This window comes from Leucopleurus acutus (assembly GCF_964270905.1).
Source record: "Leucopleurus acutus genome assembly, chromosome: 2".
NCBI classification, from domain to species: domain Eukaryota; kingdom Metazoa; phylum Chordata; class Mammalia; order Artiodactyla; family Delphinidae; genus Leucopleurus; species Leucopleurus acutus.
Genome location: NC_139143.1, coordinates 81558698 through 81586695, shown reverse-complemented (window position 1 = coordinate 81586695; position 27998 = coordinate 81558698). Strand labels below are relative to the sequence as shown.

The 27998-nt window shown below is 46.5% G+C and overlaps 1 protein-coding gene across 4 annotated transcripts in view; it reads left to right on the top strand.

Annotated features, from left to right (window-relative positions):
• The window catches only part of IL6R (interleukin 6 receptor), a 51018-nt gene extending 32344 nt beyond the window's left edge, over positions 1-18674 (top strand). For 2 of the 4 annotated variants that reach the window (XM_082832690.1, XM_082832693.1), the window contains 4 exons: positions 3747-3793; positions 4951-5020; positions 8818-8911; positions 14581-18674. In XM_082832690.1, coding sequence (XP_082688816.1) covers positions 3747-3793; positions 4951-5020; positions 8818-8911; positions 14581-14827 — 458 coding nt within the window. In that variant the 3' untranslated portion in view covers positions 14828-18674. Of the gene's footprint in view, positions 1-3746; positions 3794-4950; positions 5021-8817; positions 8912-9031; positions 9146-14580 lie in introns of those variants that run through there. The other 2 variants (XM_082832691.1, XM_082832692.1) reach the window with 2 other exon arrangements.
• Positions 18675-27998: the final 9324 nt, after the last annotated feature.

Here is a 27998-nt window from a genome sequence, read left to right as displayed (position 1 = left end):
AATAAAATAAAATGTTATCGCTATACCCAAGGTCATCTAGGTTTAAAAACAATTATTGTGTTAGAAAATGTTTTATATTCTCTGCTCTGATTTTTGAGAGTTGGGTCAGTTTTTAAACAGATATTATTGTGTGCCGCGTGAGTGCTAGGTCCTTTCAGCCTGTGATCCCAGGTGATCTGTGCAGGAGGAAGTTATCCCCTTGCTTAGAAGTGAAGAAACAAGGCCTGAAAGAGGTTAAGTGTCTTGACCAAGGTTACACATCTGTATGAAGACCTCTGCCATCTTTTATATTGGATTTATCTATTCCAAAACCCAAGCGAGCAAACCCAAATCCATTCTCAAATTAACAGAAATAAGTCTCTTGTTTTAAAAACTTGTGTGGAAAAAACTCACAGGTGGTCTTTATCAGTCTCACTTATTGGAGTATGGTCATTCATTCACTCACTTTGTGATGAATATAAAAGTACACCTTACAATCTGGAAATATTAATACAAGGGACACACTCAGTGTTGCTGTTAATGTATCGAATAGTCTTTTTTTTCCAAGTGATTTTTTCCGTAATTAATATTTTTCTAACTACAAAGTTTTTCAGCAAGATGCCAGGCCTGTGTTAAGAAGTGAGTTTACAAAGACGAGTAAGTTACAGTCCCTGAATTTGAGACATGTTCAATCTAGAGGTGATTTTTTTTTTTTTTTAACAAAGGGGAAAAAAAGAGTATTCTTGGAGTCAGAAAGCCTTAACACTTATTTCTTACAAAACTTCAGGCAAGCTATTTAACCTCCCTGTGCCTCATTCTCCCCATATGTAAAGTGGGGATAAAAATGGTACCAATCTCAGAGTACTGTTGTGAGAATTAAATGAGTTAATTCATGTAAAGTAGGTAGAATGGTGCCTGGCACATAGTAAGTGCTCAATAAATATTAGGCATTGTTATTATTGCTGTTTTGTCTAGTGACCACCACCACTATCCTTACCCCTGTAGCTTCCTGGCACATGGGGGGCACACGGGGGCACAAGGGGACCAGTGAATGATGGTTCCTTCCCCTCTTTCACCCAGCATGCTAGCTGAAGGGAGGCATTGGGAAATACAGAATACTTTAGGAGAAATATGAAATACTTCTGTCCAAACAGAAAAAAAAAATGTGCTCACAGATGTTGCCCATGTTTTATAGCCTTCCTGAGCCTCCATGTCTCTGTAAACCTGAGATAATAGTACCTGCCTCGTATATTGCTGTGAGGCCTCAGCATCACGTAGGCTAAGAACCACTTGGGACTGGAGTAGGGCGAGCTTCCACAAAGGTCGCTGCTAGAAATACTAGTAATATTCTATTAGTATGCAGTTAGTATTCTTAACCTAACTTATTTCTTCTGACCCTGATCCCCAGTTTTTTCATCTGTAAAATGGAAATGATTATTAGTAATAAAGATGCAAAAGTCGCTCCATCTCAGGGGACAAATGGTCTGAATCAGGGGTCCCCATCATCATCTAGGGAACTTTTTACAAAAAATTATTTATTTCTTTCTTTTTAAATTTTTATTCTGTTTGGCTGTGTTGGGTCTTCGTTGCTGTGTGCGGGCTTTCTCTAGTTGTGGTGAGCGGGGGCTACTCTTCGTTGTGGTGCGTGGGCTTCTCATTGCAGTGGCTTCTCTTGTTGCGGGGCATGGGCTCTAGGTGTGCGGGCTTCAGTAGTTGCAGCATGTGGGCTCCGTAGTTGTGGCTCGCGGGCTTAGTTGCTCCGTGGCATGTGGGATCTTCCCAGACTAGGGATCGAACCCATGTCTCCTGCATCGGCAGGTGGATTCTTAACCACCGTGCCACCAGTGAAGTCCCTAGGGAGCTTTTTAAAAAGTCTTGTTATGTAAGACAATCTTACTATGCATTAGAAAAATTTTGTCCATTCTGGTAACATTCCTGGGTTACTTGAGATAAAATTCCTACCTTATCCCTGGAAATCTGAGCCACCAAAGGTTAAACATCCTTTTCTGGACCATGTACCATGTTGGGGGGTCAGAGCTGAGGGTTGAAAGTATACTGGTCTCCCTTTCTTCCTGAAACATCTCTCTGGGCTTGGGGAACCTTTTCAAAACCCTGATGTCTGAATCCCATCCTGGAGATCCTGAGGCCATAGGTCAAGGATGGGACCTAAAAAGCCACCAGTGATGCTGAACATGTCTGGGTTTGGGAACCACTGCACTGAATGACCATCCATGGTCAGCCATATTTCCTATGTAGCGTTGCCCCTGTCTCCCGGTTTTAGCTTTCATTCTAGTATCCCCGCCCCCTCCTTTAATCCTTCAATCACCCCCTGCTATGAGTCTAACTGTTCTCTGCTAAGCTGGTCTGGAATAAGAGGCTGTGTCCCTCCCATTTATCCTAGGTTGATTTGGGGCTAACTTGATGTATGACCTTGGACAAGTTGCTTTTCCTCTCTGGGCCTCTGTTTACTCTCTGTACAATACGGAGGGTCAACATGCTCTTGTGTCCCTTCCACTGCTGCTAGTGTGTGGTTTTTCTCCCCTCCTGGGAAGTCACACTCCCTCTGGAAATTCTGTCCTGAGCAGAAGTAAGGTCACCCTCTCCTCCAACCCCTTGCTAGCCCTTCTACTCCTGGCTCAGGGAGGCTCGACATCTTTGTGTAAACCGGTTCTGTGGTATTTTTAATTTCTGGATGGAAAAATGATGAACTGAAAAGAAAATATTTTAAACTCCAGAGCATTCCACACATTGCCTGTCAGGGTTCAGCGCCTGGTCCCTCGGGCCCACGTTTGCTGCTGAGCCTGGCCTTGTGTCAGCACTCTCGCTTTGATACTTGGCCTTCTGCAGCCTTGCGGGTTTCTGCAGAAACGTGGTTCCCATGGAGGGAGAGGGGCCTGGGAGGGTGCCCAGTCCACCTCCCTTCTCGGGCAGTGTATTAAGCCCACCCAGGCAGGTGAGAATCTGTTGTTTATATTTTTTTAAAAGTATGTATTTATTTGGCTGTGCTGGGTCTTAGTTGCGGCATGCGGGATCTAGTTCCCTGACCAGGGATCAAACCGGGGACGCCTGCATTAGGAGCACGGAGTCTTAACCGCTGGACCACCAGGGAAGTCCCTAGAATCTGTTGTTTAAATAAATATTTTTTACTGCAAAAATGTACATAAAGGAAATTAAAATTTTAATGGTGTTTGTATCTAGTGCTGTGTATCCTTCCAACTTTTTTTTCTCTGTGTGAATATATATATTGCAATATATCATATAACATATCATGAAAAATGATATAAATGTGTTTCTTTAGAAGCTCTGGATCAAACTCTGTGGCCTTTTTCTTGTCTTGAATTTTTCATAAAACATAGCATATTCTTAGCTGTTTTCTAAAATTTTTTTTTTTTTTTTTTGCAGTACACGGGCCTCCCACTGTTGTGGCCTCTCCCACTGTGGAGCACAGGCTCCGGACGCACAGGCTCAGCGGCCATGGCTCACAGGCCCAGCCGCTCCGTGGCATGTGGGATCTTCCCGGACCGGGGCATGAACCCACGTCCCCTGCATTGGCAGGCGGTCTCTCAACCACTGCGCCACCAGGGAAGCCCTCTAAAATATTTTTAAAGGCTATTACAATATGTGGCTATATCATAATTTATATAGCTAGTCCTCTAGGTTTGGATATTTGTTTGTTTCCAGCATAAAATTCATTGTGATGAATTTTATTCCATCAGATAGGACTTTCAGCATCCATGAATCATTAATAATGACTCTTCTATTCACAGAATCCAAGAGTTCTCCAGCTGAGACTGAGCTGCCCCCCTCCACACAGGTGAGCTCATGTTCTTGTCAAAGGGTCACGGCGACAGCACCTAGTGTTAAGGGTTGTGGGCTGGCATCAGGCAGAAATTGGTTTAAATCCCAGCTCTGCCACTTACTAGAAACATGGCCACGGGCAACTTGCCTGTCCTTTTCACACCTCTGTAAAGCAGTGTAAGAGCAGTTCTCGTCCCGGGGATGTGGGCCATGGAAAGTGTGGAGCGGTGCCGGCCTAGCTCACTGAGCTGCTCTGTGTCTGGTGCCTGCTATTAATCTCTGAACCTCTGGGCACCACTAACAGCTTAGCCTGTGACTCACATTCAGGTTTTCTGAGCTCTTCCCCTGTGGACTCCTGGTGTCATAATTTTCTGGAAAGAGGATTACTTCTGAAGCTGCTCAACAAATCCTCGAGTAATCCAATTTCCCATCCAACTACAACTCCTCTCCTGGTCCTTAATTCCCTAAATGCTAAGCTGGGAGGCTCAGCCACTCCTGGAGCTGGACAGCACAGGGAAGGAGCCTAGGGTCCTGCACCTTGGCTATGTTGGATGCAGGACTGTCCAGGCACCAGTGGAAGCAGCTCCAGGGTGAAGCCCATGCCTATGGGGCTGGAGCGTGGAGGGAACTGACACTGAGAACTTGCCATGCCGTGCTAGGCTCTGAGCCTGGCGTTTGCTAACTCATTTCATCCTTAGGATAACCAAGATTTGGGTGTCAGGATGGTTGTGCCTACAAGGGAGGAAAAGTGATGCCCACGTGGGTTAAGAAACTTGCCCAGGGTTACATAGCTAGTAAGTGGTGGATCCAAAGTTCTAGCCTGTGGTTTTCCTAGTAAGTGGTGGTATCCACGCCCTGGGACCGGACCCGTAATACAACTGCTGCTTCAGGGTATCTATTGATTCTCCTCTGTGGAAGGTGCTGTGCTCTTAAGCTCCTGGTAGAGTGGCAGATGGGAAGAAATCCCCACCTTGAGTAGGCAAGCTGTTAGATATAAATAATAGTGCAAAAGTTGAGATTGACAGGTCAGACATGGAGAGGTCCATGAGATAGAGAAAGGAATGCCTTGGGTGGATCAGGCAGGGGGTTAAGGAGAAGGTGGCACCTGAGCTGGGTCCTGAATGATGGTGGAATCTGCAGAAATAGGCTTACAGTCAGGAATGTCTCTTTTAGGCACCTACTACTAATGAAGATAATGAAAATATTTTCTCCAAAGATTCTGCAAATGCAACAAGCCTCCCAGGTAAGGACTGGATATTTTTGTATTTCTATGGCCTATGGGATGCAAAAGAACTTGTCTCTGCAGAAAGTCCTTTTCTTTTTGGAAATATTGGCAGAGGACCAGCCTGCTTAATGAAAAGGATCAATGGCAGAAATATTCTTTTTTGTTACTTTATACCTCCAAGTTTGATATTGTTAGCTATGATATAGTGAAGAGACCATAAGAAGGGTGGGATAAGTCAGTAAAATACTTCAGAATTGGCCCAGAATACAAATGAATGTGCTACCAACAAAATTATTGGAGTCTGAAATGGAATACGCTTTGAGGAATGGAATAAATCTTTGCTTCGGAAACCCTTGATTTTAATGGTTCTGATTCCCTATACCTGTGAGACCGGGAAAACTTAGTAACATTCTCATCAAGAAAGATCCCAGCCAAAAAAAGAAAGAAAAAAGAAAGATCCCAGGTCCTGTGCTTTTTTACTATATGTATGGGACTCATGGGGTCCAGACTCTGGAGGCTCAGTAGCTGAGTAGATCCATCTGATGGCTTTCTGAGGAAGGCCTTGGCCTCCTTACCTTTACCTGGGCAGATTCCTGCCGCACCTGATGCTGGACGCCCATGCTCTGTCATCCCAGTTGCAAAGCCCTACCTAGTGCAGTGCACCTGGGGGGACCTACTAAACACCTGAGGCTAAGCTCTGCCTGCACAGCTGGGGACTCAGAGGGAATTGAACGCATCCCTGCTCTCCAGGAGTCTACCATCCAGGGGGCAGGCTCTGGTAAAGAGTAAAGTAGTAACTAACAGAGAGCAGAGTGTGAGACTGGCCAAAAGAGGGCCATAGATAAAGCAAAGTGGGATTTAGAGACTTGAGAGAACATGTCCATTGGGGGAATCAGAGAAAGTTCATGGAGGAGGTGCCATTTGAAATGAGCCTTAAATGATATGGGTGGAATGGCAGGAGGTTGGGGCAGCAGTTCAGGGGCTGCTGTGGAGGAAGGACCTTGGAGTCTTCTCCATCTGCTCTCACTGATGATCTATCTCATTCAGCCCCATGTCTTTAAAGACCATCTATGGGCTCTTGACTCCCAAACTTCTAGCCCCATCTCTGACCTTTCCACTAAGATCCAGACTCGTGTATCCAACTGCCTAGGTGACGTGTCCACCTGGATACCTACTAAAAGTCTCAAACTGAATGTGCCTAAAAGAGAATGCTTGATGCCTCCCCGCCTCTTCAACCCAAATCTGTTCTTGTCCTTCTTCCTCATCTCAGGAACTGACACCACATCTTCTGGGTTGCTTGGGCCAGGGAATTAGACATGCTTCCTCTTCTATCCCTCATCCCATGTCCAGTCCCTCAGCAGGTACTGCCAGTTGTATCTCGAGGCACGTCCAGGAGCTGACCACTTCTCACCTCCTCCACTGCCAACACCCGGTCCAGCCACTGCTGTCTTTCCTCCTGTAGGACTTTAGGAGCTGCCTGCTGGTCTGCTGGCTTTTAGTCTTAATCACCAATAGACTCTTTTCCAGCCACGGGCCAGAATGATTCTTTTGTTTTTTTAAGTTTATTTATTATTTATTTTTGGCTGCGTTGGGTCTTCATTGCTGCACGCGGGCTTTCTCTAGTCGCGGTGAGCGGAGGCTACCCTTCGTCGCGGTGCGTGGGCTTCAGTAGTTGTGGCGTGCAGGCTTAGTTGCTCCGCGGCATGTGGGATCTTCCCGGACCAGAGCTCGAACCCATGTCCCCTGCATTGGCAGGCGGATTCTTAACCACTGCGCCACCAGGGAAGTCCCCAGAATGATTCTTAAAACACAAATCCAAGCTCTCCTTGGCTCAACACCATCTTCTCTCCTGGAGTAAAAGCCAAAGACCTAAGAAAGGCCCTAGTCTCCATGGGGCCAGGCCCCCAATCTTTAGACCTCGCCTCCTCCTTTCTTCCTCTCACTCACTCTTCCACACATGCTCTACCTCATGGCCTTCGCGTCTGCTGCTTGCTCTGCCTTGGGTGCTCTTCCCCCGACCTCCACGAGGCCAGCCCCTTCATCCAGGCCTCTGCTCAAATGCCCCCTCCTCAGGGAGGCCTTTCCCCACCAGCCAATCCGACAGAACCCCCTGCTGTCACTCTTCCTTTCCTGTGCTTTGTTTTCCCTCATTGCCCTTGTCACTGCTGACATCATATTACATACGTATTTGTCTGTCTCGCTTGATTAGAATGTAAGATCCAGGAAGCCAGGGGCCTTTCTGTCATCCAATTCTCTGTATCCCCAAGGCTTAGAACAAAGCCTGGCACACGATAGACACTCAATAAATATTTGTTGAATTAATGAAGGAACAAATACAAAAGGTGATGAAATATTAGTAAACGGGTCAGCCAAGCTTACATGAAATGGCTGTCTCTGCCAAGAGACGTAGGACATACTAGGAGAGACCCGTCCCTGTGGTCAGTGCCCACTACCAGCTGGGGCTCAAGGCAAAGCCTGCATCCACTGGGCACTCGAAGTGATGACTGGTAGGTGACATCTTCATCAGCACTGGGTACTGTTTGGGGCGGAAGGGGCTGAATCCCAAGTCCACGAGACTGCAAGTATCTGCATTTCCAGCAGGAGAGAATGATGGTAGACAGATGTACTCTCTGTCTAGTCCAGGGTCTCTCTCTGGCAGCCATGGGAAGGAGCTTTCTGTGGGAGGACGTGGCTGCTTGTGAAGCTAGTTTTTATTTTTCTTTCTTTTCTTTTTTTTTTTGTGGTACGCGGGCCTCTCACTGTCGTGGCCTCTCCCGTTGCGGAGCACAGGCTCCGGACGCGCAGGCCCAGCGGCCATGGCTCACGGTCCCAGCCGCCCCGCGGCATGTGGGATCTTCCCGGACCAGGGCACGAACCTGCGTCCCCCACATCGGCAGGCGGACTCTCAACCACTGCACCACCAGGGCAGCCCGTGAAGCTAGTTTGTTCTTTTATTCATTCAATGAAATATTGGTGAGCCTGCTTTGTTCAAGGCACCACATAAGCCGTTGGGAGCAGTTGGGAAAAAGACACATGTGGTCCCGGCTTTCAGGGAGCTCAGACTGGAGGGAGTGGAGTAACCAGGAAGGGCGCTTAGCCAGCTTGGAGCAGGGTCACTTCTCAAAGGAAATGACATCACCTCATGTGAGACTCAAAGGTCCAGGAGGAACTGGACAGCAAAGAGGTGCAGTGAAGGTGGACGAGCGTTCTGGGGGAGAAGAGGACATGTGGGAAGAGCTCTGGGGGAAGAGGGAACATGGCATGAGGAAGATGGAATGAAGTTCATATGGCTGCGGCTTGAGTACCAAGTGGGGAGACAGGCAAGAGGTGACACCCCACTGGGGAAAACTGCACCTGAACACTTGATTTAAAGCACCTGAGCCTCCGTGACATTGTCCTCGGTGGCGCTGCCGTCAATGAGGTCCCCCAAGCCTCTATTTCTGGCACTCCCTCTGTGCCTTGTGGGGCAGGCTGAATGCCACTAGAAAAGCCACTTTGAAAGTGAGTGGGAGTCTGTGGCTGGCCGCAGGCGCTCAGAAGCTCTGAGCTTGAGATGTATCTCTTGCCAAGTGGTGGAATCCTGGGGTCTGTCGGGTTGTGCTGGGGGTGACTCCTGTAGAGGTGGCTTTGGCCAGAAAACTGGCAAGCTCGTCAAGTGGCCTGTTGCTTAACGCAGAGCTGTTTCCTCCTACAGGGGTGAGGTTCTGTTGAGGTTTTGACAGCACCTGCTGAGTGGTTTTTTCCCTTCTTTCCTCTGCTCCTCTCTTCCTCCTCCTCCTCTTCTTTCTCTTCCTTTTTTTCCCCCTTTTTTCTAGTGCAAGATTCTACTTCGGTACCACTGCCCACCTTCCTGGTGGCTGGAGGAAGCCTGGCCTTCGGGACGCTCCTCTGTATTGGCATCGTCCTGAGGTGAGATGGGCCCGGGGGGTGGTCCTGTGGTGTTCTCATGTTTCTGATCTAGCTTTGCCAGGGCTAGGATGTTGGCAATGGGTTGGAGAGCCATGAATGGATTCAAGGTATATTTTAAAGGTAGAATTGACAAGATTTGATGACAGCTCAGAAGAGAAGAATGGAAGAGAGGGAGGAGTCAAGTCTGACCCTCAAGTTTCTGGCTTAAGCAATTGGGCAGATGGTGGGTGTCGTCCATGAAGAATGGAAAACACTGGAGGTAGAACAACTGAGTGAAAGCGCCGATTACATGTTGGCGCCACTGGGGAAACTCCAAGTGAACAAGTTTTGGAGGTAATTCAGATCATTGGCAGCAGGCAGGTGGTAGTTGGGGCCATGGGAGAGGATGGGGCCAACAACGTAACCTGTGGAATACAATTGAAAAATTGTGTAGAGGGGGCGATGAGAAAGGGGCTGAGAAGGAGTGGCCTGACAGGGAGGAGAAGAAGCCGGAAAACCTGGCTGTGAACACCAGAGGGAGAAGTGTGTGTTAGACACTGAAGAAACCCCTTAGGCTCTGGGACTGCGGTACGAATAGGACCCTCCCTCTCCTCCAAGAGCCACGTACTAAAATCAGTAAAATACCACGAGAGAAGCACCACACCAGGGGTATGTGCACAGGTAACTCTGAAGTGCCTGGCTAGACATTCTTGGGAATACTCCATGTCTCCAGATAAGCAGACCTAGTGGATCACCTTTAAATGCCCTGTCCTAGTGCCCTCGTCCGGTCACGGTGAGGAAACACCACAGGTGAGGGCTCGGTGGGCACCCTGGTCACTGTAACGCCCCTGCCCATTTCATCCGAGTCTCTCTCTCCATTCGGTCATTGGTTTTGTCATTCGTTCCCAAGCTTGCAGAGAGATCACGTAACAGTGCTCCCAATGAATGGGCAATAAAGAAAACTTGCTATGTTCATGATTTTACTGCAGGAACTGGTAATTTTGCATATGCTGAAGCCCTAAAGGAAATCAGGCTGGGCTCTGACTTTGGATGGTGGTTCATTACAATAATATAAGTAGAGGAGAAACTTCACTGTGTTTTTCCTGTCTCTCCCCTTGTGTGTAACTTTCAAGGACTCTACCTGGTGGTTGTGAGAGGTGGTCTTTGAGGGTGCTGGGGAAGGAGGGGTAAGACCTTGGCAGAGAGCTTTTCCACATGTTACAGCTCATTGGATTCTCACAGTGACCCTGAAATAGCTCGCCCACCAAGGTGGTCTGGGCTGGAAGATGACAACTCAAGCTGTGTTCGGGTTGTTTTGCTTTGATTTTCCAATGAAGTAGTGAGCAAGCTGTCCAAAGGGTGTGCAGAAGATAAGGTTCCTCAAGAGTGGAGGTAACTCCTTGGAGGAACCAAGAACTCACTGTCTTTTATACCTTTGGGTCAGAGAGGGGCCATGGCAACTTTCCGAGGTCTTCCTGCTGCCTTCTAAGGGATCCCTTGCCTCACCTCAGACACATACTTCTGTGTTCTCTTTCTATTTCTATATCATTAGGGCTTCAAAAGGCCTTTCTTATAACCTACCACAGACCCTATAGAGTAAATATCGTGATTTCCACTTGACAGATGAGGAAATGAAAGCTGAAAGAGGTGGAGTGATTACAGCTAGTAAGGATAAGGCCAAGATTCAAACCCAAAGCTTGTGCTTTTTGGATACGGCCTTATGGGTCATTTAGTCAAACTCTTTAATTTTACAAATGAGAAAACAGCCCTGAAAGGTAAATGACTTGCCCAAGGACACACAACTTATTAATTAGCAGAGACAGGCCTAGAACTTGTGTCCTGAGAGTCCCTGCCCACTGCACCAGCCTGCTGTCAGCTAAGAGGTGGGCCCAGTTGGTCCTATCAGTCCAGTGTTGGCCAGTGGCCCCGCGAACAAGCAGCGCCATCTTGGTGTGCTGTTAACCCCTAAGAGAGAAGCGTTAGGCTGGGAATTGGCCACAGTGCTCATCACAGACTTAGTTTGCTAATGTGCTGATGGTGCTTGTACACTGGCTGGTTGCTACACAACCAGAGTCCCCGAAGGCACAGTGCCTTGTGCAGAGAACATATCAGTAATTTATTTCCTAGCCTGGTGAGTTTCCATTTTCTCTCATATAAGGCAAATTTATTTGGAAAGAGGCCAGTTATTTCAAGTAATGAAAAACTCCTACCTCCAAAGTCCCCCGTGTCAAGACAAGAGTATAAATGTAGAGATGATGTGGGAGCCTGGGGTGCCAAAATGGTTGGGCCACTGTACAGTTGGGGTGGCCAGATTACAGTGGACAGAATGAGAGGCAGGTGGAGGAAGTAAAGCCCGCCCACCTGTGACACCATCTTTTTATTTTTAGTACATTTATTTTGTGCCTCAAGCAAAGCATAGTATTTTCCTAAATATTTTTCCAGCAACATCGGTGACAAGTTTTAAAAATTTAAATGTGCTGTTGAAGAAGGTGTGCCATCTTAAGTGGATGTTATAACTTACAGGGGCCAATTCTCCCCACCCTACTCCCTGTGCCCCACTGCTTCTCTCTCTTTATTTTATGCTCTCAGGCACTGAGAAAATAGGATTCTCATAGCAGAGAATTGCTTTTCTGCACATTTATCTAGAATGGCTAGGATTCTCATAGCAGAGAATTGCTTTTCTGCACATTTATCTAGAATGGCTAACACTATTAGGTGAGGACTTCCTATATGTATGCCTATGATTTAAATCATTTTGTATTGAATGTATTGTCTTATTTCAATTTTTATTTTTGGCCGCACCACGGGGCATGCGGGATCTCAGTTCTGTGCCACTGGACCACCAGGGAAGTCCCTCATTTCAATATTTTAAAATCACACTCTCCCACTTCTATGGTTAAGGGATATTATAAGTTTTTTTTTTTTTTTTTTTCGGTACGCGGCCCTCTCACTGTTGTGGCCTCTCCCATTGCGGAGCACAGGCTCCGGACGCGCAGGCTCAGCGGCCATGGCTCACGGGACCAGCCACTCCGCGGCATGTGGGATCTTCCCGGACCTGGCCACGAACCCCTGTCCCCTGCATCGGTAGGCGGACTCCCAACCACTGCGCCACCAGGGAAGCCCTATAAGTGTTTTTTAAAAATTTCTTTTAGCTGCAGAACCTTTTCTTTAAGCAAAACATTACGAAGCCCAAGTATGTAAAATAGGTAAAAGGTGGAGGCTGAGGTGCAAAAGTCTGACAGCTCAGCTCTTTGTTCCTTCTACCCGCCCTGCACCCTCTCCAGCCCCCAGGCCCTGCTCAGACCCCTGCCCAGGGCAGGGCAGTGCCAAGTGTGGATATACCCCAGGCCCTGGGGTTTCAAAGGCCCCTCTGAGCTTAGTGATTTGCCAAAAAATCTCATTCACTCCTCAAAATTTTTCAAAAGAAGGAAGGCTCATCTTTCTCAGTTACCCATCCAATTGCTTTGGAAAAAAACTGAGGACAGAGACTGCTTTCCATATTGGTCAGGTAACATCAATAGAGACTTTAAAAAAATTGTGATACATGATTGCTAAAAATTGGTAATTTGCTAAATACTGACAAATAGGAAGAAGGGAGAAAAATGACACATTATGTAAAGACAGCCACTGTTAATTTTTAAAATGTAAATGTGATTGAAGTCTAACAAACATATAGGAAAGTGCAGATGTCATAAGTGTACAGTGCCATGAATTTCCACGAAGTGAAGATACCCGTGCAGTTGACACCCAGCTCATGAACACTTTATATTTAGATGAATTTCTTCTGAGTCTTTTTCCTCTGCATAGTTTCTTGTTTGTTTTTATGTAGCCATGATTATTCTGTCTCTACAGCTCTGAATCCTGCCTTTTAAATTTAGTATCAGTTATATAACATAAGCACTTCTTCCCATTATTACAAATTCTTTGTAAACCTCATTTTCATCACTCCTCCATTAGGTGGCTATAATACCCAAGATCACTTAACCAACCTCCTATTATTGGGCATTTGGGTTGTTGTTTTGCTTTTGTAAATAACACTGTGTTGAACATCTTTGTGCATAAAGCTTTTTCCGCAGCTATGCTCTTTCCTGAGGGTATATTCCCAGAAGTGGAATTCTTGGGTCAGAGGATCTGAATATTTTGAAATCCAGAGCATAATGACTCTATCCTCAGTTCTCTCATGAGGGAGAAGGATTCCACCCAGGGACACAGCGTAGCTCCAGTAAGCACCCCTGCTGTGTTCCCTTCCTGTGCAGTGCCTGAATGGCAAAGCCTAAGTCACATTCTGCAGATTGTTTATTCCATTTGGATAACAGGCTAAGAGCCAATGGCAGATTTGGAGCCAACTATCAATTATTTATCATAACAAGGACAGGAGTAGCCTGTCGATATAAAAAGAAACCTAAGGAAAATCCCCAAACCTTGTTTTTGACATTGGTTTCCCCTCTTCCCTCCCAGCCCTTCCTGGAGTAGCTGACATTTGGTAGAACTGAGGGAGACCACCTTGCTCCCACTTTGAGGTCAGTGGGCAATAAGTTAATAGGCGACAAAGTGGGAAGCAGGAGGGGGAGATGAGCTGCCCCACCCAACAGAAGGGCCCCTTCAGGGAGGAGACCTGACTGTACCTTTGAAGATTGCTATCACCATCTCATCTTTCTCTGGGCTGTCAAGTGACTTTTCTCAGTTACTGAGCCCTGGCTTTGGGCCCAGAATGGAGCAGGGTGAACGAAGCTATGATCAGAGAGATGTCTATCTCCTTCCTGTTTAACATTGACTTTCCTGTCAGATGAGTCACTTGTGCCCAAGTGGTGCCCACGGCCGAGTCTGTGAGAACGTGCCAGCATGGTGTGAGGGGACCCAGAGGTGTAAGGAGAATTGGGGATGCCGGGAATATTGGAAGCAAGAGGAGCAGGAGGGCTGCTGAGGGAGCAGTACAGCCCTTTTCCCTGCCATTAAAGGCAGCTGCCAATTCTCTACCTCTAGCCAGTGTTAATTTGACTGAGGGGCCCCTCTGGGTAGCCTCTGGAGCAGGACAAACTAAATTCTCGGTGCTAGAAAGGGGCACTCAAAGCCACACTCTCAAAGCCTCAGTTTCCCCATTGGTAAACTGGACCCACAACACATACCTATTCTCTTGGGGTATTTTATTTATTTATTTATTTTTGGCTGCGTTGGTCTTCGTTGCTGTGCGCGGACTTTCTCTAGTTGCGGCGAGCGGGGAGTACTCTTTGATGCGGTGCGCAGGCTTGTCATTGTGGTGGCTTCTCTTGTTGCGGAGCATGGGCTCTAGGCGTGGGACTTCAGTAGTTGTGGCACGTGGGCTCAGTAGTTGTGGCTTGCGGGCTGTAGAACGCAGGCTCAGTAGTTGTGGCACACAGGCTTAGTTGCTCCACGGTATGTGGTATCTACCTGGACCAGGGCTTGAACCCGTGTCCCCTGCATTGGCAAGCGGATTCTTAACCACTGCACCACCAGGGAAGCCCTCTTGGGATATTTTTGATGACTCTTCAGAGGATTGTGTAACTCCTGGTGACAATAAAAAGCCAATGAATAAATAGTTATCACTTCTTGGAGCTGAAACCCAGGAGCGCCAGGCCACCAGGGCCGCCAGCTGTTGGTGTTTTTCTTGCGGGTTTATCACAGAGGGAACTCAACATTTGCATGGTTTGTCTTTGTGTGTCTGTGTGAAGGTTCAAGAAGACGGGGAAGCTGCAGGCTCTGAAAGAAGGCAAGACGAGCGTGCACCCACCGTATTCTTTGGGACAGCTGGTCCCTGAGAGGCCCAAGCCCACCCCAGTGCTTGTGCCCCTCATCTCCCCGCCGGTGTCCCCCAGCAGCCTTGGGTCTGACAACACCTCAAGGACTAGCCGACCAGATGCCAGTGGCCCTCAGAGACCTTATGACGTCAGCAACAGAGACTACTTCTTCCCCAGATAGCTGGCTGGCCGGGTGACACCTGGCAGCCTGGGGTGTCAGGCCCCCCGGACTGTGTGGGTGCTGAAGCACAAACTGGCCTAGCAAAGACGCTCCTCGCTGCCGTGCCAGCTCACCTCGGGTGCTCGCGGCCTCTGGCTTCGCCTCTACAGGAGGGCCTCGCAGAAGGTTCTGTGCTGGGTGAAAAAAAGGTTTGCTGCGTCTGTTCAGAAGGAGGAGGTGGTTGAGTTTTTGAACCACTCTTCCCCCAGTGCCCTCCTGCTTACAGGGCTTAGAGTGAACTCAGGCCCCCGTGAAGAGAGGGGTGTCAAGACTCTACCGGACACTCCGGTGGGCAGAGCCGGGTGGCTGCACAGGCCTCAGACTCCCCCCTGGGCTTGGTGTGGACAAGTTGCTGGCCGCCCGCGCACCCCGACCCACCTCCAGGAGCTGCGCCCTCAGGCGGGTGGGATGAACGTCCAGCCAAAGACTCCCCGAGTCGCTTATCTCTTGGCCCACCGCACAGTTTCATCTTCTAAGCTTCTTGAAGCCCAAGTGCCTTCTCAATTCAGTTTTTCTAGGCCTGAGATTGGCTTTTCTTGAACCACCGTGGCTGGGGGAAAAGTCTCACCTGCTTTTCTTCACTGAACAGCTGAGAGGGGGGGTGATTGTATCTCAGGGCCTGATGGTTTGAAATGGAATTATAATCAGTTCCTCATTAGCATTTTTCTAAATGTGAATGATAGTCCAAGCGCTTGCTGAATCCAGAAGCAGTTGCACTGGCTCCATGTCTCTTTTTGGATCCCAGGACTTCAGGAAAGAAGCCGTGGGGAAGGAGGGGAGTGGTGGGGACAGGGTCTCCATGCTTGTCTGTCACAGCATTGCTGAGGGGGACAGCGGCCTCTGCAAACCACCATTCTCCATTCTCCCCCTCCCCTGGCCCTCCAAAATGAGAACTGGCATGAGGGAGGGCTTCTGCCAGTGGTGAAATCAAAGCTGCCTTATTCCAGCTTTGTTTATTTTAGTTTCAGCGGAGCCTGAGTAACCAGGGAAGGTAATATTTATGCAAAAAGACAAAAGAACCCGGCAAAAATGGATTTTAATTTGGTTTTTAAAAAAACTGCTGACTATTTTATCTTCAGAGGGTGGAAGATCCAGTATTAGCTGAGTGTCAGTATAGAAATAATGGGGGAAAAGCACAATAGCTTTGTTTAACACAAAACTGAGTCAAGTGGAAAAGGAGGAGAAAAGGAGATTTTGCCCTATTAGAGAAGAGACTCTGGTTTCATTCTAAATTTTGTTTTTGCCTTAAAAAGTGAAAAAAAAAAAAGTCTGCCTCTTCTCTAATTTAGCGGAAAAGCAGCTTGTTACTACTCCCCCAGGCGGCTGAGAAGGAAACGGTGTCCAGCTCCGTGTCACGGTGCTGGGAAGCAAGCCTCCCACGATTACCCAGCAGGTCAGCTGAAAATCCCCACCCCTGAAAGCCACAAGCCCTCGGGGTATCAGAGGAGGTTCATTAGAAAAAACACAACAGCCCTAAACTTGGTGCCTTCCTCTCTTCAGTTAGTTCCTTGAATGTGATTCGGTTCAGCTAGTATTGAAGCACCGAGTAAATGTCTAGCCGTGACACTGCAGTAACCGCTTCAGTTCACTTTTCTGTCTGGGCTTTGAAAATTCAGTGATGTTCGTGGTTACCCAAACAAGCACCCTCAAGTATTCTGGGATGTCCCAGAATGAAGCTGTGATTAGAATCAGTCGTGTAACCACCACTAAAAATTTACCAGACCACAAAACTTTTCTAGTAGTCTCCCCTTTTAGAAAAATAACCACCAGCACCAGATAGGTGGGGAAAGGATGGAAATGACCATGTTTTATTTACCGTTTGCCAGGTTCAAACTGTTAGGATGCTGGACTACGCGGTGATTTTCATTGCTGGCTTTGGCTGTAAATTTCAGACCCTGTTGCCGCTTCTGGCAAGTGGTCTTAACTTGACAGAAGTGAGGCAGGTGGTTTTGTTTTGTTGTTTTGTTTTTCTCTAAATTTTCCTTGACTGCGAACAGCAAAAATGCTGTTAAAGGGAAATATAAAAAATGAGAATCTGCACGAGATAGGGTGATTCTGTGCCCACGGTTCTTTAAGTCTTGACAAAGTTTTACCCACGTGTAATTTTACCAGAGCCAGGCGGAGCGGTGCTAGTGGAAGATGTGAAATCCAGATAGCTCATGATTGCTGAGAGCTAGGCAGCTTTGATCTCCAAATTGTTATTGCTTTCATTATTATTGGAACGGAACTGCGTTTTTTTTTTAATTGAAGAGGGTTTTTTTCCCTTTTTTTTTTATAAGCTAGTATAGATGAAGGAAAAATATTTGTCTTCTCTGGGTCGTAGGCCTTGCTCAGTGTACACAGGTATACACCCTAAGCTTTCTCTGTCCTTGAATCTGTGGTCAGTGAATGTGTGTTTCAACCCACAGGTCATCCTTACCTGTGTTTCTGCAGCACACGTGCTGCCTTTTATCCTCAACAGTGATGCTACTCACCGAATATCTGTAGCCATCTGCTACACAGCCAGATGTGAAATGTTATTAGCACAGAGACAATTTTTGTTAAAGATGGGCAACTTATCCTGCTGGGTGGGAAAAGTTGAAAATATGCTAGATCAAGGTCTCAATTAAAGTGGTCATTAATTTTTGTAGCATTAATGAAAAAAAAAAAGGTCAAGGAGGTATAGCATTGAATGTGTCAACACAGCCCTTGGTGGCTCTGAGAGCTCTTTGCCCTGAGGGAGCCTGGCCCTTGCAGTTTGTTGGCTAGGCTCTTGGCTCACCCCGAGTGTCCGCCATTTCCAAGCTGCCCCCAAGGGAAGGAAACACCGTTACGAGGGGTGGAATCTGATGCTGGAATGGACTGGGAGCCCACCCGGTGGTGGACAGAGCTGAGCAGGGCAGGCTGGGAGTGGTCATGGTTTGTGGGTTTCGTGCAGAATGTTCAGGAATGTCTTGGCTGGCTGCTTTAGTGCTGAGCTGTATCGCTTCATCAAAGGCACTTAAGATTGACCCAGTCGGGGAGGAGTTGGTGAGAAATTTATCTTAATTTGGAGAAGCAGGGGCAACTGGTGGTCCTTGGGAGCGGGAGCCTGGATCCCAGCCTTCCGTGCAGCAGTTGGCAGTGAGGCTGTTGCTGAAAGGGAGCCCAGCTGGCTCAGCTTCTGTGCCAGACACTCCTAAGCATCCCCGAAAGGTCCTTCCAGCATCGTGTCCTTGGTGTAGCCTGGCCCCAGCGCCAGTGAGTTTCTATGGCAACCTTAATGATTATTAAGGAACATTGTCAGTTGTATGAACATATGCTCAAATGCAGATCTACTTCAGAAGGAAAGGATTGGAACAGCATGTAGCAAGGCTGTTAATTAATAGAGAAACCATATTTGGATGGAGATCACACATCCGTTAAATAGAATACCTCAACTTTACATTGTTTTTTTCTGGAGAGAAATAATAGTTTTAAGTTTTTGTTTTTATTTTTTTACTTAATTATCTGAAAGCAAATACCAAAGGCTGATGATGTCTGTATATGGGGCAAAGGGTCAGTATGATGTTTTTCAATGTTTTCTCTTTTTACCAGCTACTTTGCTTTTAAAGTGAAAATTGTAAATGTTTGAAATAAATAAGTTCTAAAACTATGCTTGAGAGGTAATTTATGCTTTGGCACCTGGGTCATTTCAAGGAAAGACTTGAATGATTATGGGGGAAAGGGGTAAGGAAAGATGGGTTTAAAATTAAGGAGGACCATTTTGGGGTGAGCTTCTCCTTAACGCAGGATTAAATTACCTCTGGGGAAAAAATCAGGTAAGTTTACGAAATAAGCAGCAATCTCTCAGACTTTAATGATGAAAGTATTTCCCCAAATGAGCCCTGGGGTTTCTGGAAGGGGCGTGGTTGCTTCTGCCATGTTTACATCATTAGCAGGTGATGAACCTGTGGGGAAGGAAAAGGAAGGGCCATTATTCATCAGAAGACTGTTTATTGGACAGGGGGGTGTTAACGGAATCACAAAGGCAACCTTGTACTTCTTGATCATCAGATAGGCTGCATCTGTCCCCTATTGAAAAGGGTCCTCAATAGGAAAAACTTGGGACACAGCCATCCCGTATCTTCCAAACAGAGGAAAGTCATCGTGTGGTTGCTCTGTGGATAAGAGTTGCTGTGTAAACAGTTCAGGGCTGGGGAGGAGGAAACTGCATGGAAACCTGGAAATTGTGTAACTCAGACCAAAAGCTGAAGTGTGAGGCCCTGCTGTGTGACCCCACCCCACCCCCGGCCGGCTGGGCAATCAGAGGAAAGCCTCACGACCACACCTACAGCGCCCATCGACTCCTTGAGGATGCCACTGTCTCATTTAAGGTTGGTCCCTGTCTTGCAGAAAGTGACACAGGAAACAGATGTCCCTATGGTGGCTTGGCTGTGTGGGCCCCACGGAGGGTGCAGGAGTGGGGGTAAGGGGCAGGAAATGGGAGAGGGTGCCTCCCTCTTCTCCACGGTGTCACTGTTAGGATGACATGCTTACGATGCTCTTTCCAGAAGAATTTGGGGGAGCAGATGGTGAATCTTGTGGAGGATGGCAAGGAACACTCAGTTCCTGGAACAGCCACTAAGGAAAGCGTTTTCCTTATTTATTAATGCATAAGGAGACCAAACCTTTCTCCATGTCTGTGAGAAGCACAGGCCAGCGGCAGGGAACTGTGTGCCTTCCTGCAGTAGCAGAAGTGTGCCGTTGAAGGGCCTTAAACTGGTCCATGTGGTGTTCAAGGGCTGGGCTGGGGGCACAGCAGCCCCTCCGGCAGAGTAGTGACCAGGTGGGCTGCCTGAGTGGCCTGTCGCTTTAAACAATCCTGAGCGTGAGGGCGAGCCCTGCACTGTGCTTCAAATACTGCCGACCCCTCCTTTCTCTGTGAAAGTTCTGTCTTCTTGCTGATGTGTGTTAGTGAAAAACAACAGAACAACCTCAGTCACGTCTTATTTCATACCAGCAGTTTTCCGTGACCATCCAAAACATGAATACAATGACGTTTTTCAGTAAAATCTGGAAACACTCATACTATGGGAATATGCAATATTCAGTTAGGATATTTCTTCTAAGGTAACTCCAAATTGCTTAGTAAAACTGCCCAATGTCCACAAAGAAAAGAGCCTACTATTTTCTTTTTTTAAAATTTATTTTATTGAAGTATAGTTGATTTACAATGTTGTGTTAATTTCTACTGTAGAGCAAAGTGATTTAGTTATACATATAGACATTCTTTCACATATTATTTTCCATTATGGGTTATCACAGGGCACTGAATACAGCTCCCTGCGCTATACAGTAGGACCTGGTTGTTTACCCATTCTATATAGTTTGCATCTGGGAATTCCCTGGCGGTCCAGCGGTTAGGACTTGGTGCTTTCACTGCTGTGGGCCCAGGTGCGATCCCTGGTTGGGGAACTAAGATCCGACAAGCCATGCTGCGCGGCCAAAAACAAAAATTTGCATCTTCTTATCCCAAACTCCCAATCCTTCCCTCCCCCACCCCTACCCCCTTGGCAACCACAAGTCCATTTTAATATTTCATTACGATGTTTTAAAGAATGAAATTTACTGGGAGGACAGTTGAATTCTATTTTGGTTTTTCAATGCCTGTGCTGCACAGTGAGGGTTTTGCAATGATGAATGGTGTAAGTGGGACATTCTGGAGTCTGTGCCCAACCATAGACGAAGAGAGGAGGGAAAGGTAGAGGAGGCCGGCGTGGGCACACCCGCTTGTGTGGGCAGCATGTTTGCCCTGCAGAACACAGGTATACACGGGTGTACACTGGAGTCACCACAACCGAGCAGGGATTCCAGATCAGTCTGATGTGGACTGAGATGCTTCTGAGGAAGGTGGTGGTAATGGACCCTGAGGGTGACTGTGGACCGTGATTGTTTCTATGATGAGGTGGGTGTTCTGGGGCCTCGGACTTCAGGCCTTGGCGAACTTCAGTGGATCATGTCCATGGATGGGTCCAGGGATTAGAGGCAGCCCAGGCTCCACCCCCAGGCCCTCTGAATCACAAAAGTGGGTGTCTGTTTTCATGAGTGTAAGGTCCTCAGTTTCTCCTGCTGTGCAGCCAGCTCTGAGGGTCTCTGCTGGAGACCACAGGGCAGGAGGTGAGATTCTATAGCAACATGTTACTGTGGGTACTAAGTGGGTAACAAAATCTGTGGACAGCAAAGAGCTACACCACCGGCCCTACTGGTTACCTAGAAGGCCACCATCCCCTTTTGGTCAAGGTGGTCTATTAAAATTAGCTAATAGGGCTTCCCTGGTGATGCAGTGGTTGAGAATCTGCCTGCTAATGCAGGGGGCACGGGTTCGAGCCCTGGTCTGGGAGGATCCCGGTACTAATTGGGTAACAAAATCTGTGGACAGCAAAGAGCTACTCCACCGACCCCACTGGTTACCTAGAAGGCCACCATCCCCTTTTGGTCAAGGTGGTCTATTAAAATTAGCTAATAGGGCTTCTCTGGTGGCGCAGTGGTTGAGAATCTGCCTGCTAATGCAGGGGACACGGGTTTGAGCCCTGGCCTGGGAGGATCCCACATGCCGTGGAGCAACTAGGCCCGTGAGCCACAAATACTGAGCCTGCGCGTCTGGAGCCTGTGCTCCACAACAAGAGAGGCTGCGATGAAGAGTGGCCCCAGCTTGCCACAACTGGAGATAGCCCTCGCACAGAAACGAAGACCCAACACAGCAAAAATAAATAAATTAATTAATAAACTCCTATCCCCAACATCTTAAAAAAAAATTAGCTCATGATAACGACAACCGTTTATGGACCCTCCACCATGTGCTTGACAAACAGGATATTCTTTCTCATAATGGCACTGCAAGGAAAGTGTTTTCACCTGTTTACAAGTGAGGTCACAGAGGCTCATATTGGTGAAGATAGTGATCTAAGACACCTGAGTTAAGAGGCTGACCTAGACCCCAAACCTATGTCTGCCTGACTCCAAGGCCAGTGCTCTTTTTGTGGCCCCTCAGCCCCTGGTGACAATGAAGATGGGCCTATCTTTCCAACCCCTTTTCCAGGCCAGGTGCCCTCACCCTGTGCTGGGTGGGGCCCGGCCCACTCACCCCTGCGGGGAGATGGACCTGGATTCCTCACTGGGTTTATCACACCTGTCAGTGTGGAAGCTGAGACCCTGGGAGTCTGAGCCACACGCCGGTGGCCTCAGCGTGTCCCTGAGGCCACAGGCCCCGGCGCTGCTCACATAACAGGCAGCCACAGAGAAGATGGGCCACAAAGGGGAGGGGCAGCAAGCAGCTCCTTACACTTAATGGTCCTTGATCAGAAACCAAACCAAACCACTTCCCCTTCTCTGCATCAGCCCTTTATCTATTCCTCTGAACTCTGTGTTCTGTTGCTTCCTTGGTGTGAACTTTAATGAACTTCCTTGAAATCCCCTAACTGTGCTTTCTTTATGGCGTGGGAATCTTTTTCTGTCCACTGCCTCTGAAAGGGTGAATGATAACCACACTAAGAGGTGGTTCTCTCTGGGTCATGAGATCCATTCAACCACCGCGCCGGCTGCAGCGCCGGGATATAAGAGGAATCAATTCCTCCCCCAAGTGTCACTGAGCCACACAATTAAGGTGCAAACGCTCTCTCTGGGAGCAAGTGACTAATCTGGTCTAGGGAGTCGGGGAAGGAAGGGATAGGGAGAGTGAAGACGGAGGAGGAGGGCTCCGGGTGGAGGGGGCGGCCCAGGGAGGCTGCTGGTGCAGGGCCTGGGGCTGGGGGGAGGCCTGCCTTGGACATGCTCTGTGGTGAGCAATCTTTTGATATCCTAAGAGCATTAGGGAGCTGCTTGAAGACCAGATTTGCACCTTCTTTTTTCTTTTATGCATATTAAAATGTTTTTCATGAGCCTGTATGTTTTTACAACTAGAGTAAGCTTTTCACTAACTAACTATAATCCCTCTGTTTTGGGATAGTTCAGCCAGGTTGTACTGCTTATGAAAAATTATTTATTAAAAAGTGCAAGACGGGACTTCCCTGGCGGCAAGGAATCTGGTTAAGAATTCACCTGCCGGGGCTTCCCTGGTAGCTCAGTGGTTAAGAATCCGCCTGCCAATGCAGGGGACACGGGTTTGAGCCCTGGTCCGGGAAGATCCCACATGCCGCAGAGCAACTAAGCCCGTGCGCCACGACTACTGAGCCCACATGCCACAACTACTGAGCCTGCGCTCTAGAGCCCACGAGCCACAACTACTGAGCCCACGTGCCACAACTACTGAGCCTGCGCTCTAGAGCCCGCGAGACGCAACTACTGAGCCCACGTGCCACAACTACTGAGCCTGCGCTCTAGAGCCCGCGAGCCACAACTACTGAGCCCACATGCCACAACTACTGAAGCCTGCGTGCCTAGAGCTCGTGCTCCGCAACGAGAGAAGCCACCGCAATGAGAAGGCTGCCCACCGCAGCGAAGAGTAGCCCCGGCTCACCGCAACTAGAAAAAACCCGCACGCAGCAACAAAGATGCAATGTAGCCAAAAATAAATAAATAAAATAAATAAAAATTTAAAAAATGCTTAAAAAAGTACTATATTGCCAAAAAGCGCTAACCAGTGTCTGAGCCTTCAGTGAGTTGTACATAATCTTTGCTGGTGGAGGGTCTTGGCTCATTGTTGATGGTGCTGACTGATCAGGTGGTGGCTACTGAAGGTCGGGATAGTGGTGGCAATTTCTTAAAATAAGACAACAATGAAGTTTGCTGCATGCATTGACTCTTCCTATCATGAATGATATCTCTGTAGCCTGCAATGCTGTTTGATAGCATTTTACCCACAATAGACCTTCTTTCAAAACTGGAGTCAATCCTCTCAAACCCTGCTGTTGGTTTATCAACTGAGTTTATGTAATAGTCCAAATCCTCTGTTGTCATTTCAACAACTGTCAGTTTCTTCACCAGGAGTAGAAGAAACATCTACCTCTCTGCTCATCCATAAGAAGCATCTCCTCATCCATTAAAGTTTTTTCATGAGATTATAGCAATTCAGTCATATATTCAGGCTCCACTTCCAATTCTAGTTCTCTTGCTATTTCCACCACACCTGCAGTTACTTCCTCCACTGAAGTCTTGAGCCCTTCCAAGTCATCCGTGAGGGTTCCAATCAACTTCTCCCAAACACCTGTTAATGTTGATATTTTGATCTCTTCCCATGAACCACAAATGTTCTTAATGGCAACCAGAATGGCAAATCCTTTCCAGAAGGTTTTCAATTTCCTTCGCCCAGATCCATCAGAGGAATCACTATCTACAACAGCTAGAGCCTTATGAAATATATTTCTTAAAGACTAAGACTTGAAAGTTGAAGTTACTCCTTGATCCATGGGCTGCAGAGTGGATGTTGTGCTAGCAGGCATGAAAACAACATTAATCTCGTACATCTCCATCTGAGCTCTTGGGTGACCAGGTTCATCATCAATGAGCAGTAATATCTTGAAAGGAATCTTTTCTCCTGAGCAGTAGGTCTCAACAGTGGGCTTTGTCAACAGATGTGCTGTCATCCAGGCTTTGTTGGGCCATTGATAGAGCACAGGCGCAGTTGATTTAGCATAATTCTTAAGGGTCCTAGGGTTTTTGGAATGGTAAATGAGCATCAGCTTCAAGTCACCAGGTGCATTAGCCCCTAACAAGAGTCAGCCTGTCCTTTGAAGCTCTGAAGCCAGGCATTGACTTCTCCTCTCTAGCTATGGAAGTCCTAGATGGCATCTTCTTCCAATAGAAGGCTGTTTTGTCTACACTGAAAATCTGTTTAGTGTAGCCACCTTCATTAATGATCTTTGCTGGATCTTCTGGATAACTTGCTATAGCTTCTACTTCAGCACTTGCTGCTTCACCTTGTACTTTGATGTTACAGAGATGGCTTCTTTCCTTAAACCTCATGGACCAACCTCTGCTAGCTTCAATTTTTCTTCTGCAACTTCTTCACATCTCTCAGCCTTCATAGAACTGAAGAGAGTTAGGGCCTTGCTCTGGATTAGACTTTGGCTTATGGGAATGTTGTGGCTGGTTTGACCTTCTATCCAGACCACTCAAACTTTTCTCCATGTCAGCAATAGGGCTGTTTTACTTTCTTATCATTTGTGTGTTCACTGGAGTAGCACTCTTAATTTCCTTCAAGAACTTTTCCTTTTCATTCACAGCTTGGCTAACTGTTTGGTGCAAGAGGTCTAGCTTTCGGCCTGTCTCGGCTTAAGGCGTTGCCTTCCTCACTAAGCTTAATCATTTCTAGCTTTTGACTTAAAGTGAGAGACTCTTCCTTTCACTTGAACACTTAGAGGTCATTGTAGGGTTACCAATAGGCCTAATTTCAATATTGCTGTGTCTCAGGGAATTGGGATGCCCGAGCAGGGGATGGGGGAAATGGCTAGTCAGTGGAGCAGTTAGTACACACACAACATTTATTAAGCCCATCATCTTATATGGGCATGGTTCATGGTGCCCCCAAACAATTACAAGAGTAACATCAAACACTACTGATCACAGATCACCATCACAAATATAATAATAAACAAGTTTGAAATACTATGAGAATTACCAAAATGTGACATAGAGACAAGAGGCAAGAGGATGTTGTTGGAAAAATGACACCAATAGACTTGCTCGATGCAAGGTTGCCATAAACCTTCAACTTCTAAAAATCGCAGTATCTGTGACATGCATTAAAGTGCAATAATACGAGGTATGCCTGTCTAGGTACACCAATTAAGAGCCAGAATTAGACCTGGGCTGCAATCTGAGCTACTACTTACTATGTGACTGACCCAGTGTCTTTATCTGAAAAATGAGGCTACCTGGTTCACTGAGTTGTGGAGGATTAAAGCAAGATAATGTAGCATGAAAAGCATTTGTTTAGGAGCACACCTGGAGTGTAGCCAAGAGTCTATTCTCATTACTTACATCTTGGCCTTTCACAGGGTCAAAATTCCAATACTCAGCAAACCCTGGCCTCTTGTAAATGTGTTCAACCTGAATTCTGAAAGTAATTACTCAATTGCTGTGGTGATGTTGGGGAGGTGAGTATTTCTCAATGCAAACTTCCCTTTCGGTTAACACAGATGGGAAAACACAATAAGCACCCAATGTACCACTGGGTGGCAGTTTATATAAATGTTCAATGGAAATTAAGACTTTGATAGTGAAAGACTCAACACTATAGCCTTCTTCTAGAAACTCAAATGAATCTATTTGTGCGTTTCTAAACAGTTGCTTCCAGTGGTGGTTCTCAGCCCTGGCTGGGTATCAAAATCACCTGGTAGAAGTTTAAAAAACTTAGATTCATCACAGATTGCAACATCACATCCCATGGATGGGCTGGGGGCATCTGTATAAATAACAAACAAGGGTAAAAACAAAAGCAAAGCCACAACTCTGATGCCTAGTCAGGGACAAGGACAAATGTAACAACCGCCTACTCAGGAAGAAGACGGCCGAGGAGAGGAAGAGGACAGCTTCAGTGTGGTCCTGTTTTATTTGGGACGGAAAACATAATAGGAGGGCTCTAAAGGTGAACTCAGAAAAAAAATTAAGGTCACGTCTGCTGGTTATGTTCAATTGTGGTTTACACATTTCATCAACGGTGATTGCAAATGAAACTTTTGACCCTCTCTTGCTATAGCAGAAAAGTGTTTTTTATGAAGGGAGGTGATTCTCAAAACTAATTGACTCAAGCAGAAACACTGGTTTTCCTGGAATAATGTTTATTTAAAGTTACATTTCAGAGTAAACCAATCTTCAGGCGGGCATGCAGCTTATATTGGCTACTGCAATACATCCAGAAATTTTTATAAAATCTTTCTGATATAATATAAATTACTAAAGCACTACCGATAGGCACCAGTATTACATACAATCTTCAGATATTTTCAGAAGTTAAAACTATGTATTAGTTGATACTTAAAATGTTAAGGCCCCCTGACAAAATAACTGAATGGGTAAGAACTTGACAAAACAAGATGCCTGTCTCAATGATCTGTTGCCAGCATATTCATTAAAATTTCAGATTCTAAACGACATGATCCAGCCATAGTCCAGAGGCCTCGTGACGATGGTTGTATTAGGTTGCAAATCACCCTTTCCGCAGGAAAGGGCAGATTTCAAGATGGCAACTGCTGTGTCATCATTTTCTTGCTAAGGACTGTATCAGAAATCCTTCAGAAAACCCTGCCCTAAATGCGCTTTGTTTTCCCACTGCAGTTTTCTTTCTCTCCATTAGATGGCAGTAACACACCACCGTTTTCTTTCTATAGGGTCAGAAATTAAGGAGAATAAATTAAGGTTCACTGCAGGCCAAGTTTCTCTAAGTCCAAGTTAATGGGGGTACAAAAATTGGAGACAACAATAAAGAAGAGTGATTCTAAAGAGATCATAAGGCCAAAATAGTGCTGGTTACAGAAAATAAGAAAGAGACAACGAATGAATGAGACGTGAGAAAGGTATCAAATAAATTCTGCTAAATATGAAAAGGATGAGGAAAGAAGGGAAATGAAATATACCCCTAGACTGAAGGAAAAATGAGCCATTAACCTTTGACTAAAAAAGGACATTTTAATAGAATAGAAACGCTACTCTCATTTAAAAAGCAACTTGAAGAATGTCTCAGATGCTCAGTCGTTCTTCTGAATTAAGTATTAAGATTTATTCACTAACAGTGGCCGTTAACAGACTAATGACATAGTCAAATGACCCAATTAATAACTTAGGATTATTTTCCTACCTATCTCAAAATCTTCTGGCTGTCCCTACGGATCATCTGCCCACCTCCCCGTCCTCTGGCAGAGGCCGATAAATGAGTAACAATTCCGCCAAGCATGGAGACTTTGAACAGATAAGAATAAAGGCTCTTTTTATATATGATTCTTAAGAAAGTACTTTGGATAACTGAAAAGGACACTTCCATCCTCAGAACAGAATAGGCATATCAGCATTTACCTTTCTGTACATATATTACCATTTCTCCATTATTTTATTCCTACTTATTTAAATACACCAACTCCAGTGGTTGAAATCCATCCTGATAGAAACAGCTATGGTAGCAAAATAAATAGAAGTGTCCCTTTACCCTCCGTTCTTATAGGCCTGAAATGAGCCAATGAAATAAACTCATAACCTGGAA